Source organism: Rhea pennata, chromosome 15, assembly GCF_028389875.1.
Source record: "Rhea pennata isolate bPtePen1 chromosome 15, bPtePen1.pri, whole genome shotgun sequence".
Lineage (NCBI taxonomy): Eukaryota > Metazoa > Chordata > Aves > Rheiformes > Rheidae > Rhea > Rhea pennata.
The window spans coordinates 3,202,985-3,219,499 of record NC_084677.1 but is presented as its reverse complement, the minus strand read 5'-3'; the positions used below and the strand labels follow the sequence as shown (position 1 = coordinate 3,219,499).

The following is a 16,515-nucleotide window of genomic DNA, read 5'->3' as shown; positions in this document are numbered from 1 at the left end:
AGACCCCAGAAGGGGATGGCAGATGAAGGATGATCTCAAGGATAGGGAGGCACAAGGACAAGAAGAGGAGACTTTCCTTGAATTCGCACAAAGGTGGTGGCAGTCCTGGGGGTGGAGCAAAGATCTCAGCTTGGATTGCAAAGCTGGGTGCCCCCCACATTTGTCCCGAGCCACAGTGGCTTCCTGGGAGCCATTGCTGTCCTGCTTCGGACTCTCGCAGGCTCGGAGAGGCCCCAGTGATGGGCAGCTGGCGGGCAGCAGGTGACCTGTTCCTGGGGTGTCTCCTGCAGGTGTGCTGGGCATCGTGCCGCTGGAGTGCCTGGATGGAGACAAGAGGACCGTGTCTCAGCTCTGCTGCCACTCAGGTGAGCCGAGTATCCGCCAGGCCTAATGCAGCTTGTCCCGTGCCTGTGCAGCCCTCTGCACCGGGGCACCAAGGAGTTGGCTACCGCATCCCACCTCCGCTGGAGGCATCTGGCCCAGCTCAGGCTGTGCAGAATGATTCAGGTGCTGATTTTTGGCTATGACTCAGCCATCGCGGTGCCAGGTTGTGTTTTTCCCAGACTAGAGGCTGGGTAGGCTGGTAGAGTCCCCAGGGACCCTGGCGCTTCTCACTTCTGTGCAACCCCTGCTGAGTTTGGAGCTACAGAGGCAAGAGCCGTGACTCTGCCTGGCACGTGGACCCTATCTCGATGCCCTGGCTCCCAGCAGCAGAGCGAGGCACTCGGACACCCTCCGCGTACGATGTCCAGGTGGCCCAGGGAGCTGGGGGCAACCGAGGTGCTGCTTAGCAGGAGGTTTTGGAGCAGACTGGCAGCTGGCCATGCTGAACATGCATGGCTGTGCAGACTGAGCTATCGCTGAAGAGCTGAGCTGATCCAGATCCCTTCATCTAAGAGCTGCAGAGAGGTCTAGGCAGGTAGCTCTCAAGATCTTGGAGAGTTTGTGCTCTTCCCTTAGCGCGTCCTTCCAGTGTTACTTGCTGCAGGCCCTGAAGTTCCCGGTACAAAACGAGAGCAGAGGGAACCAGTGGGAAAAGTGCCCAGGCAGTGTAATTCTAGCCCTGCGTTAACTCGAGCATCCTGCACAAAGGCGCTCGAAAGAGATCCGATGAACAGCAGCAGCAGAGCGGCCCCGGGGCGGGCGGCCTCGGCGGAGGCGGGCAGGAACGCGGCCGCTCAGCGCCAAGGAGCCGGGGAAGGCCGCGGCCGGGACGCCGGCGGGGACGGAGCCGGCGGGCTGCTCTGGTAACGAGAGGAACGGGGCGGACGGGCGGCTCTGGTGTGGGCAGAGCGGGTGCTGCAGGGAAAGAGGCAGCGTCGCGGCTGGCGCAGGAGCGCGGAGGCGGGTGCCTGGCACGGGGAAGGAGCAGCAGGGTGCCGGGGAGCAAGCCGAGAGCGCCGCGGGATAAAACACACCGGCTGACCCGCGTCCCTCCGCTGCAGGGGTGAGGCCAGCCACGCTGCCACTGAAACAAGGCTTTAAACGGCCCCGCTGCCCCCGGCTCCTGGTGATGCCAGGTCTCCCCCGCGGGCCGTCCGTTGCCTCTTCCCCAGGGCTCAGCCCGGGACCTGCTGGGCTCCTTCCCGCAGCGTTCGCGCGCCGTTGTCCTTCCAGCTCACCTGCACGGCCGAGGCGGGTCCCTGAAGGGCCTTGGCTGTGTGCGACGGCTGGAGGGCGAGTGTGAACCCAGGAAGAGATTTCAGGAAACAAACTTTTGTGCTGGCTAGGGGAGGATTTTAGGCACTTGAAAGCTTGTTGACGACCTGGGCTTTGCACGTCTCTGTCCTGCCTGTGGGCAGACGTTCCCGTGGCGCTACGCTCCCTGTGCCTGCGGAGAAGGGCTCCGGGAGGGTGGACGAGGAGGCAGCATGGGGTGCTAGCGACTAGGATGTGGGTGCTACAGTCCTACCCATTAATGAACTTTTGGTGCAGCCCCTTTGAAGCTGGCTATGTCTGAGAAACGCCTCCCTTCTGGGTTCAAAGCAGGGAAGGATTTTTTTGCTCTCCTCCCAGGGCAAAAATGCAGCAGATAAGTCGGAAGCTGGAATATGCTACTTTCTTTTCATGCCTTCTGGGCTTGTATCTCAGCAGCCTCGTAGAAGCGGAAAAGTACACAGTGACCTACTTTCTCGAGCGTGCCAAATGCAGCAGGGGGCTGTTAATTGCGGTGCCAGCCTTCCTCCCCCAAGGCGCCGCGGACGGAGCTGCACGGAGCGCCTCTGCTGCCGGCGCGCTGGTCCGGCCGTCACAAAGGCAGCGTTGTTACCAGCGCAGCCCTGGCTGGCCCTGCGCCTCGATCGCCGGCTCTGCAGCTGGCATAAGCACCTTGTGCGTGTCATGCCTCCCCCCTGCCCTCCTGCTCTGCCCAGGCCCGGGCTGCTGGCGGGCTCAGAGTTGCAGGCCAAAGTCATCGGGCTCCTGCGGATGGCCGTTTCCCTTGCGCCCTGAATCGGTGCAGTGTCCCAGGCCAGCCGGCAAAGGAAACTGCAGCGGAAAGTCAGGGCTTGTGCCCTGGGTTTGCTGCAGTTCGAGCCACTCTGTTCAAGCCCTTCGTTGTCAATGAAATGAAGTTGTTGCAATTAATGCACAAAACATGTCCGGGAAGGACACCGGGTTGTGCCTCCCCCAGCTTGGGATTCGAGCTCAGGGCGTCTGGGTCTGTCCTTGTTGCTCCCAAGGGTGATGTGTTGAAAGGATCCAGGAGCCCAGTGGGGAGCAAGCCTGGTGCCTGCAGGGAGCTCAGTGTCGGGGGAGGCAGGGATGAACCGCTGCTCTTTTCTCTTCCAGACGTCGTGGCAGACTTTGACTTCTCACCTTTCGATCAGCTCCTGCTGGCGACAGGCTCTGCTGATGAAACGGTGAGTGTTCAACGCTGTGGGCACCCAAGGAGCCATGGTGGGACTCAGTTTTTCTCTTTGTGGCTTGCTGCTGGTTATGGCTCAGAAGAAGGACTGGGATACTTCAGAAAAACAGGTCTAGAGAGATGAGGACAAGAAGAGCCTGGGGTGGAGGGTGCCAGCCTTGAAGAAGGGTGTGGGAGGTCTCCAGATTGTGAGGGAGGGAGCAGATGACGTGGGGAAACGGAGACTTGGGTTTGGTGGGTGAGTCCAGCAAGACAAACGCCTCCCCTGGCTGACCACGTGCACCGGGGCTGCAGGTGAAGGTGTGGCGCCTGCCTGAGAGCGGCCAGGACATGCCCGCCGGCGCCGGGCTGACCCTGGGGCCCGTGGGCTGCCCCGTGGACGTGCTGCAATTCCACCCCACGGCGGACGGCGTGCTGGCCAGCGGCGCGGGGAAGCGAGCCACCGTCTGGGATGTGGGACAGCAGCAGCCGCTGACAGGTAGGCATGGCCGCACCTGACGGCTCCCTGCCCCGTGGCACGTGTCTCCTCTCCTCTCTGCTGTGCTGATGCCTGGGACCGCTCCGCACGAGCAGCGGGCTCAAGGGCTGGTCTGGACCTCGGTGTCGCTACATGGTCAGCTTTCGGGCACAGAGGATGGTGCCACCGCAGCCGTTTCGCACATGCGTGGGCTCCCACAGACTGGTGCAGAGCCCCAAAGCCCCTGTGCCGCCTGGCACATCTCTAGCAGCTCCGCTGGGGGCCCCCTGCGGAGACGCATCCTGCTCCCCGGCTATCCCCACAGCACTGCGAGTGGGTGCACGTGGGTGCCGTTGGCCGCTGAGCTGCCTGCCTTGCCCAGACCGGAGCTAGACCCACCGGGGAGGAGAGGCTGGGAGTGATGCCGGGCCGTAAGCGCCCTGCGCAGGGCCTTTCCCAGGTCTCCTTCCCTGCGATTTGAGCTGCCAGCGGAGCTGGGACACTGCCCGCACACACGCAGCCGCCTCCCGGCAGGTCCTGCGGCGTCCTGGCTTCCCAGGCCGGGGCGAGGTCGCCTTTCGGGCAGGCCAGATCCTGTCACCTGGGAAGCCCTCCGGTAGTAACAGATAAAAAAAGCAACAGCTCCTCCCTGCATGCCTCCCGCACGGGCTGCGGAGTGACGGGTTTCCATGGCGAAATTACTCTAGAAATCCCTCGATCTCCCTGGAAATCTTGAGTGCCTTACAGAAGGGCTTACTAGAGGAAAGGAGCCAGGTTGAGGGCGTCACCGAAGGTCTCTGCTCCTCGGGCAAATGTGGCATGCGTGGGCACACAGGCCGGGTCTCATCACAGCTGCGTATACCAGTGCCATCCATGTTTTGGGTTTTGAATCTAATGGCTTTGGATTCCAAAAAGCATCATGCTCTTTGGGTGGAATATGTGGAGTCAGCCTGGAGAAGAGAAATCCACCTTCTGCACAAGCAGAAGTGCATCCATTTGCAAAACCAAAGTGTTCAGCTGGGAAGCAAATAGCACGGTGCCAAACAGAGCTCCTGCTCCAAACCGTGCCAGCCCTGCCCCCCCGCTCTGAGCCGGGGGCGACGGCCCCGCTTTGCCCTGCGGAGGGAGAAGCGACCGCTGGTGCCCAGGCCCCGCTGGAGGTCCTAACGGTGTTCTGCTCTCCCAGACTTGGACGCTCACGGGGACCAGCTGCAGAGCCTGTCCTGGAAGCAAGACGGCCGCCTGCTCGGCACCTCCTGCAAGGTGAGCGGGGCAGCCGCGCGGGGCAGGCAGCGGCCGCGTGCGCCGCTTCCCGAGCGGGCGGCCGGGGCGTGTTCAGCTGTGCGCGCTGAAAACCCCGTACGGAGCAAGCGTCGGAGCGGACAGCCCCCTCCTCCGCTGCTGGGCGCGCGCGACCCCCTGGGCGTTTGCTGGCCCTGGCTGCCCTGTGCAAGGCTGGGCTCCTGCGTGGCATTTTACGGGCGCTTGTTGATGGTCCCTTTCCACCACACGAGATGTTTCCAGCGACCGTGTAAATCCACTTGACAGAGGTCAGGGACTGGAGGGGCACCGGCTGCAGCCCGCAGACCTGTTTGGTGTTGGCAGTTTTGTAGCCTACGGGAACCACATGGGTGCCCAGGGACTTCTGTGGCTGCGCTTGCCCTGAGAGTGCTGCCAGGGCAAGAGGGTTTGGGTGCTGCCTGCTGGCTGTTCAGCTGGATTTTGTGGTTTTCTGCCCTGCTCGTCCCGTCGTCCTCCCGAGCCGGATGGGAGCGCTAGATGGCGCCTGCTGCCCGCCGCAGGCTCGTGCGGTGCCGGACAAGCGCGCGCGCGGGCCGAGCAAGCGTGCAGGCTGAGCGCACAGGCCAGGCGGGCGCGTAGGCCAGGTGGGCGCGCAGGCTGTGGTAGCTCGGTAGCGAATGCTGCTACCTGGCCTCTGGCATTGGTATCAGACTCGAGGCCTCATCTGCGAGGTATGAGGCTGTGAAGGGTCTTGAAAAGCCAAAGCAGATCCAGCTGCATTGGCTTTGCAGAGCAAATAGCACCCTGGAAGCAGGCTGGCACCCGGGGGAGCTCTGCACTGGCTCTACAACTCGAGAGGTGAAATGCAGCCTGCCGAGGCTGAGGCGAGGGAAAGCTCAAGGCCCTTGTCGACAGCGACACCGCGGCCGGCGGGGTCTGTGGCTGCCAGGACGACTTCTCAGCCCGCAGCACCAGCCCCTCGGGGCCCCGTGGCGTCCGCAGCGCCAGCAGGCAAGCACTGACGCTGGTGCTGGCTCACCCTGCCCAGTCCTGCTTCCTCGGAGCCCGCGATGGCATCTCCCGTCTCCATGGCGTTCCTGGCACGGGCACGCGGTTTCCCCGTCCGGGATGCCTCCACGGCAGGAGGCTCGATGCCCGGCCGGCCGGCGGGGTGCAGGGCTCGGCGATGCCTCCTTAGCCGTCTCTGACCCTCCTCGCGGGTCCTGGGGGCGCACCCAGGCCGGCGGCGCGGGGCCGGACCGGGAGGGCGCCCCGCGGGGCCGCCGGAGCGGGCAGGAAGGAGGGGGCCTTACATCCTGCTGGCCCTGGGGTCTTTAACCCTCCTCTGTTTTCTTTTTATCTCACCAGGACAAGAAACTGCGGATCTTTGACCCGCGAGCCAGCCCGGCCGCGTCGCAGGTACTGTCCTTGCCGGGCGTGCGAGGGGGGCGGGGGGTGACGGGGCCGCTGCTGCAGGGCGGACCGGCGGCCGGATGGCCCTCGCCGCCGTCGCCTGCCCCCCGTCCCGCCGGGGAGCCCCGCGGCCGCCCCCTGCCTGCGGGCAGCCTTCCCGAGCCCCGCGAACGGCGAGGGCTCCAGCATGGCCGGGAGCTCCCGGGCTTGGTGCTGCCGCGCGGGAGCGGAGCGCGAGGGTTTCTCGGATGAGGATCTGCCAAGGGTGAGGTCTGGGCAGCTGGATCCGCGCGGCTCAGCAAATAACAGTGATTAGGAAATAAGTAGAGGACTTAGGCCTTGCCTTCAACTTAGAGTTTAAACAGCCTCTTATTAGAGGTTTCCTGTGGCTTCGGGGCTCTTGCTTAGGAAGCTGCCGTCCGTCTTGCACAAAGGTTTTGAAAGCGTTTAGGAGGGGAGGGAGCCGGCGGAGGCCAGGCCACGGCGCCTGCAGCCGTCTCCCTGCCTCCTCGCCTGCGTCCTGCCGAGGCCGCGCCGGTCCTGGCGCCCGGGCAGCCCGCCGGTTAGAGGGGCGGCGAGCGTCCCGGAGCGGAGCGCTGGCAGCCCCCCGCGCTGCCCTCCTGCCTCGTCCGTGCTCCGCGTGCCGCTCAGTAAAGTGCCGCCTCTCTGTTCCTAAACTCGGCCTGTGTCCATCCCCAAATCGTCCGCCCTCCCTCCCTGCCTGCCCCCCGCTTCTTCCCCCGCCAGACCCGTTGGCTTGTGTAACGGCGTTTCGGCGGAGCTGCGAGCTCGGCGGGCTCAAGCCAAGTCTCCTGGGGAGGGTGGACTCTGTCTAGCTGAGCTATTAAAAATAACGTGCGAACGATGGTGTCTGCTTGAAGCAGGCAGCTCGCTTCCCTCCGCTGCCGTCTGGTCCAGCCCGGCTTCGGCGCACGCCCCTGGCCCGCGTTTGGGGTTTGCCAAGAGAAATATGCACCTTTGCTGCCGCTGCCGAGAAGCGCAGCCGCAGCCGTAACCCCGTCTTGCTGAGAATTAATGAAGATGTTTAGTCTTGGAGAAGTACTGTGCTGAAGGGGAAAACTTTAAAATGCCATAAATCCTCTGGAAGTTTGCACAGGGCTTGCTTAGCCAAGAGGAATAACACTCCTGTGTTTTGGTTTTTTTCCCCTTGCTGCTGCGGGGCCGGGTTATTTGGAAGGGCTCCTTCCCCCGGGGCCCTGAGCGGTTATGAAACCGGGTGATCTCGGGGCTGCCCTGCGGTGCCAGCGCCTCTCGCGCTCCAATCTTTGAAGTCGCCCGGTTTTTGCAGCGGAGAACGAGGTTAGCAGTGCAATGAGTTTTCCAGGTCAGCTGGCCCCAGCGGCGAGGCAGGAATAACAAGGCTGGGTTTCCAGCCGGCTCCGTTCACAGCCACGTCCCCAGCAGCAGGTGGAGGGCTCAGGCTCCGGCTCCGGCACCGCTGCAGGCTCATACCGATCCCTTTGGAGCGTGCCGTGCTGAAAGCCTGTCTCGGCAGCGGGCCGTTCCTCCGGCTTAATTTGCCAAGTCTGCCTCATTAAGCTGTTCCTTTTCTTAGAGCAAGGGGGGGGGGAATCAAAAGGGACACCAGGGCCTGGGTGTCGCGAGAGCACGGAGCCCTCCGTGTGTCGGGGCTATTTTGAGCGTGCCGCCAGCGGCGCGTGCCACAGCGGGAGCTGTGATAGAGGGCAGGGCGCAGCGAGAGCGGCTTCCTGGGGGGCCAGAGGCTCGCTGAGCCCCCAGGGGCAGCAGGTCCAGTAAACACCCAAAGGCGTCCCTCGGGATTGCTCTCGCCCTGCTGGACCCACAGCCCCTCATCGCTGCGTCTGGGCTGGAGCAGGCGGGCACAACCACATCGCCACCTCTGCCCGGGGCCGTGCCCATCTCTGCTCGGCGTGGTCCGACTCGGCCTCCGCTCTGCCTGTGGCTCGATCCCGTGCTGCGGATAGCTCGGGATGAGTCAGAGCCGGCGCAACGCGGGGATCCCGGGCGAGCCGAGCAGCGGGCGCCCAGCCCGGTTCGGCAGGCGGCACGGGGCGCTGGGTGCCCCTGCCGGGCGCCGGGGCCGCCCCTTGCTGCTTCTTGCACGCCTGCCCGTCGCCGTGCTCCCCCGGCGCGGCTCGGTCCAGGCCTGCCCCTGCCGCCGGGGAGTCTCGCTCGCGGCCGCGGCGCCCCTCACAGTGCCGAGCTCCTGGTGCGCCGCGCCGCGGCCGCCCTTCCCTTCCGCGTGCTCTGGGCCCGTAGCTGCTGTGCCGAGTCGCCTTCCTTATCGTGACCCTCTGGTCAGAAGCGAGTCGCATCCGGTCTCTCCCGGGCCTGCTCCTCCGGGGCTCCGGGGACCTCCGCCTGCTCCTCCCGCTCTCACCTTGCCGCCCCCGCGAAGCTCGCTGAGGGCCTTTCCTCCCGCGCCGTGGTCCCGGCCGGCCCCGGCCTGCGGGGCCATGCGGCGCGGGAGCCGAGCCGGCCGGGGACGGGGCGGAGGAGCGGGCCCAGAGCGTCGGCAGGACGCGTTCGCCGGGCTGAGGCACGGCCGGGCGCCGGCGGGGCCCCGGGGCGATGGCGCGGCACCGGTGGGGCCGCGGGGCGATGGCGCGGCGGCGGCGGCGGCGGGGCGCCCGGGGCGGCGTCTCCGCCGGCCGCGCTCCGCTCTGGGAGAGGAGCACGAGCGCCCGCGGAGCGCCGGGGGCCGGCCGGCGTGGGCTGGGCCGGCGTTCGCGCCGTTCTCACGAGAAACTCTTAGCGGCGGGCTTTCCGCCGCGGCGGGGGCGAGGGAAGAGCCTGCCCGGCCTCACGTTCGCAGCGGCTGCCCTCGGAGCCCCGCGGCGGCCGGCGGGGCGCTGCGGCCGGGGCGGCCCGCGCGGACCTCGTGCGGCCCGCGGCCCTGCCTTCCGGCCGCCCCGACGGCCCCGGGTCCCCCGCGGAGGTCGCCCCGGGGGTACCTGACTCCCGGCCTCCGCAGCAGCTTCCTCCGGGCTGGGGGAAAGTCCGCAGCGTCCCACATTCCCAAGGAGACCGTGGGAAGCTTGGAAAAAGTTGGCCTAGCTCTGGGCTGCCTATTTATAGCAACGCGCGCTCCGGTCTCTCATGCTTCTGTTCCCCAGCGTAGCTGCACGGGACTGTTTATATTTCCTCTTCTCTGCTTCCCCCTTGTCCTTCCTCCTCAGGAATGCTGCTCGCTATCGCAGGGGACGGGGAAGCAGGGGCGGATCCGGGACGGGGCCCTCGGCGGCTTCGCGAGCAGGGGGGCGCGCGCCCGCCGCCGCCCCCGGGAAGGGGGCCCGAAGGGACGTGAAGCCCCCGCCGGGGGCCCCGAGGCCGCTCCATCCGGCCTTGCCACGGGCGTGGAAGAAGGGGTGGAGGTGGGCAGGCAGCGGGATCCCTCCGGCGCTGGCGGAGCCGAGCCAGAGAGCTCTGCGGGGACGCCCGTGGCTCCCTCGTCTTCCTGCTCTCGGCCCCCCGTCCTCGCTTGCCTGCCCGTGCTCTCCTCTGCGCTCGCTCAGGGCCCCGGCCTGAGCACCCACAGGTGCTAAAAACCGTGGGCCGGGCACGGCTCTGCTCTCGCACCTCTGCCTTCCTCTCCGGCCCGGCTGCACGGAGTCGCCTGGCCTGGGAGAGCCCGCGAGTGTCCCCGGTGCTGCCCGCGGCACAGGGACACCCACGGCGGCGCTCTGCCTGGCTGGCAGGGCCTGGAGGGGGGCGGCGTGGGAACTGGGGCGCTCGCCGCGCTCCCTCCCCGCTGCCACGGGCGGACGCGCTAGGGAGGCGGAAAGCGAGACTGTGGAGCCGGTCTGAAGGCTGCCCAGGACCTCGCGCCCCGCCGGGGCCGTCGGCAGCCTCCTTGCCCGTCAAGCCAGCGGCCGGGACAGCAGTGATCCGTTACGGGAGCTCAGCGAGGGGTAGCTAGCCGGTGAGGAGTGCGACACCGCTCTGAAACGCGGAGCGGAGAGCTGGTCTTCATTAGCGAGGTGCGTCATCGCTGCTCAGCGGCTGGGCCTACGCGTCCGCCTTCTCCTCCGTTTCGGAGGAGAACCGAGGAGGACGACTGCGTGCAAAGCTCAAGCTTGCCTGGAGCTCGCAGCCGCGCCGGCCTCGCAGCCCGGCCCTTGCCGAGGGCCGCCCTGCGCTCTTGCCGTAGGCTTTTAGTAGCTCACGGTCTTCCTGAGCCTGGCCAGAAGCAGGCGGCCGGTTGCAGTTTGCGGGGCCGTGGGCTGGGCTGGTGCGCCGGCTGGGCTGGCCTTCGAGGAGCCGCTCTGTTCTCCTGGCTACCTCTGGAATAACTTGTGCTTGGCAATGCCGGGAGATCGCATTCTTCTGCCTGGAGGAGGGGTCGCCGGCACCGCTGCTCCGCGGAGCCGAGGATGCTTCGCCGTTAACCCCCTCGACGCCGTCGGCAGAAGGCTTTTCTCCTGCCCGGGGATCCTCACCGTGGGCCCAGGGGCTTTGCGAGAAGCAGTTGCTTTCCCTGTGCTCTTAGACCCACGTTTTCGGCGTGTGGAAGACGGGTCCGCCCATGTCTCTCTTCCTCAGCACCCGTGCAGCCGGGGCAGAGCCCACGCCAGCGCCCCGGCGGGGGAGGCCCTGCGGGACCCCTCCTGCCCTGACACCCACTGGCAAAGATACTGCTCGGCCCAGCTCTGTCCCTGGGGGCCCTGCAGATGCCGCCGCTGGTTTTGCTTCCCGGTGGGGGTTGGATGCTGCGATCTGCTGGCTGCATGGGCATGGGCACCGCCGAGCTCTCCAAGGGCAGGGGGCTGCCCCGGGGCCCCTGGAGCCGTGCTGAAAGCAGAGGAGAGGCTTTCTGGCAGCACGTCTCTGCTCAGCAGCACTTTTGAACTCTATCTGTTTCTTTTTTTTGCAAAATCTCCCGGCCTCACCCAGCAAGCGGAGCTGGGGCGGGGGGCAGGCAGCCAGCGGGGACCCCAGGCCCCCCGTGAGCTGCGGAGCTGAGGTCGGCGTTGCCTCTCCCGGCGGGATCCCCCCCCAGCTCCCGGCACTGCCCGGGGCTCCCTGGGCCCCTGCCCTCCTATCGCAGCCGAAGGTAAATATTCCGTGCGGCGGCGGCGCTCGCCCGGGCGCAGGGAGCAGTTTCTGCTTTGTGTCGTGCTCTCCTAGGCAGCCGCCGGCGCTCCCCGCAGCCAGCTGTTGCCAGCTCGCGAGCCGGCCCAGCCGCCCCGCTGCCAACAGCTGCAGCCGACATGCCGGTCCCGTTCCCCGGCTGTGCCGGTCCCGTTCCCCGGCCGGTGCGTAATGGTTGGCTCCCCCGCGGCTCCCTGCATCCAGCGTCTGAGCTGAGGGCTCCTGGGGCATCACCGCCCCAGGGCTGGGCATCCCCGCGGGGGGTCCAGCGCGTCCCCCCCGGGGGGGAAGGTGCCGGACCCGAGGGAGCGCCGGGCCACGCCAGGGAGAAGGGCAGCGCAGGGAAATCCTCTCTGAGCCTGCCAGCGGGACGAGACGCGGGAGGGTCACGCACGCCAAGACCCCGCAGTCCCCCCCCCCACACCGGGGCAGGGCGAGGCGCGCCAGGGCAGGATGCTCGGAGCGGGCCGGGGGACCCCCGCGGGCCCGCTGCCGCTAGATGGTGCGGCACACGCGCCGTCCGCCCCTGCGTGCTCACCTCTGGCAGCATCTGCACAGCCTGGTGTCTGAGCCACCTCCGAAACCGGAGCGCCCCAGCCCCAGCCTCCCTGCATATTTGCTGACATACGTACTGCTCAGCCCAGGATGGAACTAATGCAGAAAACATGTTTCCCCGCTGCAGCGTGTGCGAGCGTGCAGCCGGGGGGGCCGGGAGGCGGCGAGGCTGCGGCACGGGGCTGGCCTGGCCTGGGGGTCCCGGTCATGGCGAGGGCGCGGCGTGGGCAGAGCCGGGGCGGCCGAGCGCCCGCGTCCCGGAGGAGCTGCCCCGTCGGGCCGACGGACCCATCCGCGCGACGCGTGCTGGGCTGCAGCCGCTGCGGCGTGCACCCGGCGAGGAGCGCCGCAGCCCTTCGGCCGGCGCCGGAGCAGAGCTGCGCCCCGACCCTGCGCTCTGCCCCAGTGCCCCACTGACGTTCCCAGTGCCCCACATCCTGCCTGCCGCCGTTGGGAACACGGGGCTTGGCCAGCACTGCCGCTTCCTAGCGGGCTGCGCTGGCTGGCGCCGTGTTTGTGCTGGCAGCGGGGCCCCCGTGCCGGAGCCAGGGAGAATCGGGCCTTGGCAGCGCCCACCTCCTCCCGCCCTGGCCCGCCCCGCCGGGAGTGCGGGCATCCCGCTGAGCGGGGCTGCCGTCCGTGCCGGAGCGGGCTGCTCCCGGCGGCGGCCCTGGCCGGGGGGTGTCTCCGCTGTGCTCGGCGGGTGCTGGACCCTGCAAGGAGCCTGAGGTCCTTCTCCATGCGCCTTCAGCACCCCGAGGGCGCCGGCTCACACGTGTGAGCGCACGGTTGCACCACGCACATCGCACCCTGCTCTCCATGATGGCCATATGCTGATCTTGGCCTGCTGGGAGAGGGGAACATCTCGCCCACAGGCGCCGGGGAGCGCGGAGGGAGCCCGCCGGAGGGGGCCCGGCCCCGCTGGGAGATGCGCTCGCTCTGCAGTCGCGGCGCAGGCACGCGTCCCCCGCAGTGCGGCCGGTGGCAGTAACGACTGCGGTGTCTTCTGTGCCTTGCAGGGCGTCCAGGGACACGAGAACAGCAAGGACTCCCGGCTGCTCTGGATGGGCGCCAGCGATTGCCTCATCTCCGTCGGCTGCAGCCAGGTACGGTCCTCGCTGCGAAGGTCCCCTGCGACACCCCGCGGCTTTTCTCCCTGCCAGCCTGGTGTAAACACAAAGCAGAGCGCTCCCAGAGTGGCCAGGCCAGCCCCCGGCAGGGCAGGCAGCTCTGGGGGCCCCCGGGGGCGGCCGGGGGGGGGCCGGGCCGGGCGGCACGGCGCCTGCTGGGCAAGGGGCCGGCCCGAGGGCGAGGGGCCGCGCTGGCGGGCATCCCCGGCGCCCCGCAGACATGACGCCGTGCCGCGTCTTTGCCCCTGCAGATGCGGGAGCGCGAGGTGAAGCTGTGGGACACGCGGAAGTTCAGCAGCGCGACCCACTCCGTGACGCTGGACACCTCGCCCGGGTAGGGACGGGGAGCCGCCGCGGGGCCGGGAGGGCGTCGGAGGGGCCGTGGCGGCCGCTCGGCCGCTGCTGGAGGCGGAGGACGTGCCCAGAGGCGGCCGCCCGCGAGCAGCGAGGAGCTCAGCGGCGGCCGGGCCGGCCCTCGGCAGCGGCCCCCGGCCGTCCGGGGCCATGGCAGGAAGGTGCCGGCGGGTCCCCGGCGAGGAAGGGCCGGCTGGCGCGTGGCCCGGGGAGCGCCCCGAGGCGGGAGGCACACCGGGAGGCTCGGAGGCGGGGGGGGAGAGTCTCGGTCGAGGCTGGGCTCCAGCGGAGCCACCCCGCCCGGAGCAGAGCCAGAGCACCGCTCATCCTCCCTCAAGCTCTCCTGCACCCGGCTCTGCCCGGATGAGCGGCAAAGGCAGCCTCGGGGTGCCACATCCATCCTCAGCTCTGTCACGGAGGGGGTGAGAGAGCTGCTGTGGAAAGTGACCCCCTCCATGAGCGCTGCTGGGGGGGGCTGCAGGCTGCAGCTGCTCTTCATCCTTTGTGGCATCGCTAGGATCCAGAGTGAACACCTCCAAGGGAGCCTTGGGCACACAACGCGCTCCGAATGTCGTGTCAAGGGGGGATGCTTTTAGGTGATGCCCCGTGCTTAAAAACAGCTTGGATACAGCCCCGCTCCCGCGGTGTGGGATGGGCTGGGGTCGGCGCCGTCGGTCCGGCGGGGCGCAGGCCGGCGGGCCGTGCCTTACAGCTGCCGGCGGAGAGCGCGCCGCGCTGCGCCTGACCGGCGGGGCTTGCCCCCGACCCCTCCGCTTCGCACGACGGCGAGGAGCTGCCCCGCCGCGCGCGCCCCCGGCCCTCCGCGCCGCCCCTTCCCGCCGGCGCTCGGCCGCGGCGAGCCAGCCCGGCTAAATTGGATCCAGACGCGCGGCGCAGCTCTCGGCAGCCTGTTTGCGCCGGCTGGAGTTATTTTGGCTGCCGGGTTTATCGGCCGCGAGGAATGCGGCCGGCGGGCTCCGCGTGCGCGCCTCTTATCTGCGTGTCACGCCGGGGGCTTCGCCGGGTTGCGGCTGGATGGCAACGGGAGCCGATAAGGCGGCGGCGAGGGGCCGCGGGGCGCTGCGGGGCGGGCAGGCGGGCGGGCGAGCCCCCGGGGCCGGGGCGAGCCGGGGGCCCCGCTGCCGGAGAGGGAGGGAGGCGCTTGCCTTAGAGAGCCGCGCGGCGCTCGCAGCCGAAATTCCAGCCCGCTCCCCACCTCTCGCTGCCCGTAAATCTCTCGGAGATGACAAATCGCGGAGGGGGATTTCTGGCTCGCTCCCGGCAGACGTGATAAGCGAGAGCTGCGCTTTCCCTCCGCCCGGCGCCCAGCTCGGGCGCCCCAGCCACACGGAGCCCCGGCTCGGGCTGGACGGACAGCAGGACGGGCTGGGGGGGGCAGTGGTTTGGGGGATCTCCGCCCCCCCGCCCCCCCCCCCCCAGGGCAAAGCGCCCGGACGGAGCAGGCTGCAGCACTCGGCTGCGGCTCGGTGGTGCCGGGGGCGCGGGTGATGGGCGGCCGCCGAGGTGCCCCTGTCTCCCCCGCGATATTTCCCGTAAACCAGCCCCTTCCTGGAGCGGGGCCGGGTTACTGCTGCCGCGCGAGGCGGGCAGGAGGGCGCTGGGCGCCTGCCAGCCCGTCCCCACCGCCGCGGCCAGGCCGCGCTCGGCGCCGAGGGGACGCCCCGGGGGAAAAGGCAGCCACGGGCTGCAGCAGCGCGGGGCTCCGCCGCGCCACCGCCCCGCTACGGGCACCGCGCTCGGGCCGGCCCCGCTTCGCCCTGCGGCTCGCTGCTCCGTTGCAAGAAGGATTTGAATTTGGATACACGTGGACGGAGCTGCTCCCCGCTTTCGCCGCCCGCCCTGCCTGGGTGGTGCTGGCTCACCGCAGCGCGGGCTTGGCCAGAGGAGCCGTTTGCTCGTGCCAGCGGCCGCGGCCGAGCAGCGCCGCTTTTTCCAGCTGTGCCGCTTCCTGCATCCAGGCGAAGAAGTGCTTTTCCACTCGCCGCGCTCAGCACGGAGGCTGGGGAGCCTCGCGCGGGAGCTGTCCCGGCTCATGCTGCCACGCCGGCACGGGGCTTGGCACAGGGAGCACCCGGGGGTGCTGCCGGGCTGGGGGCTCGCTCGCAGCTGCGTGGCAGAGGGGCTCGCCACGCGGCCCCGGCTGTGCCGGGCACGCCGGCGTGCGCCGTGCTGGGGGTCCCGGCCCCTGCCTCAGCCCCAGAAACATCCCTACTCGGGCGCGGGTGGCCCCGGCCGCTCACCGCGCTGCCTTGCGGTCGGGTCGCCGTCGCTCCCTTTGAATCGGGCTTTGCCTTCCCTCCGGCCTCGGTTAATTAGCTCGAGGAGCAGCAGGGCAGGAGCCAGGAAACGGCCTCGCTAGGTTACTGTTGCCCTAAATTGTAACCAGAACCGGCGGAGTTGGGTTACCGGGGCCGGGGCGGAGGCCGTCTGCGCGCCGGAGCCAGGCACCGCGGGCCCGAACGGTGGCTCCCTTGTTGCACCCGGAGTCACGGCAAGGAAGGGGCTTTGGGGAGGGATTTGGGGCTGTTTGGCTTGCTGAGGACTCAGCGCGGGTGCCCAGGCGATTCCCACCCAGGACGCTGACCCGGGAATGCTCGACCCGCTGCACCCGGGAGCTTTCCCGGCTCCAGCCGGAGCGTTCAGCCGACTGAGCGTTCAGCTCCGCTCCGGCCCGGCACCCTGCGGAGCCGGGTTTCGCCCCCATGCCCATCACTGCAGCTATGCAATCGGGCAGTGAAACCCCTCCAGGCCTGGCCTGGCCCCCTGCCGCCAGTGCTGCCCAGCCTCAGGGCTGCTTGGCTTTCTGGGAAGCTGTCCGTCTGTCCTTCCGTCCGTCCGCTTTTCCGCGAGCTCGTCCGCGCGATGCCCCGCTGCGTTCCTCGCGCAGCCCCCCCCGGCCTGGCCGGCGGCTTCCGGCCGCGGCTCTCGCTCAGCGCGGATTTAATAGCGAGCGGGATTTTCTTTGGTCCCGGTTCAGGGGGTTTTGCAATCCTTCGCCTGCGCTGATTCAGCTCGGAGGAATTAGCAGCGCGCCGCTCTAAGCTGCTGCTGGCGCGCTCCGGCCGGCGGCTATTGGAAAGCCGGAGGGGGGGCTGGCGTATATAAAACACGGATATAAAGCCGGGCATCAGCAGCGAGGGGCCGGGAGGGAAGGCGCTCGGGGGCCGCTGCGGTCCCCTGCGTGCTGGCGCAGCCGCAGCCTGGCGCCGGGGCCGGGCGAGCCGAAGGGACGGGCTGGGGCTGAGCCGTCCGTCCATCCGTCTGTCCGTCCGTCCATCCATCCGCTCGCCTCCCGCTCGGCCGCCCGCTCGAGGCTCGAGCTCGCCGGCGGGGTTTTCATCCCTCCTCCTCGCCGCGCTGGAAAATATACAAAGCTCGCCGGG

General features: G+C 68.5%; 1 protein-coding gene across 2 annotated transcripts in view; it reads left to right on the top strand.

The window, feature by feature from the left end:
- The window catches only part of CORO7 (coronin 7), a 37,729-nt gene that overhangs the window by 3,102 nt on the left and 18,112 nt on the right, over positions 1 to 16,515 (top strand). For both annotated transcript variants that reach the window (XR_009959938.1, XM_062587821.1), the window contains exons 3-9: positions 291 to 365; positions 2,791 to 2,861; positions 3,161 to 3,344; positions 4,510 to 4,586; positions 5,934 to 5,984; positions 12,647 to 12,733; positions 13,009 to 13,091. Coding sequence is in view for 1 of the 2 variants with exons in the window: in XM_062587821.1 (XP_062443805.1) it covers positions 291 to 365; positions 2,791 to 2,861; positions 3,161 to 3,344; positions 4,510 to 4,586; positions 5,934 to 5,984; positions 12,647 to 12,733; positions 13,009 to 13,091 (628 nt within the window). In the remaining variant the exon portion in view is untranslated. The remainder of the gene's footprint in view (positions 1 to 290; positions 366 to 2,790; positions 2,862 to 3,160; positions 3,345 to 4,509; positions 4,587 to 5,933; positions 5,985 to 12,646; positions 12,734 to 13,008; positions 13,092 to 16,515) is intronic.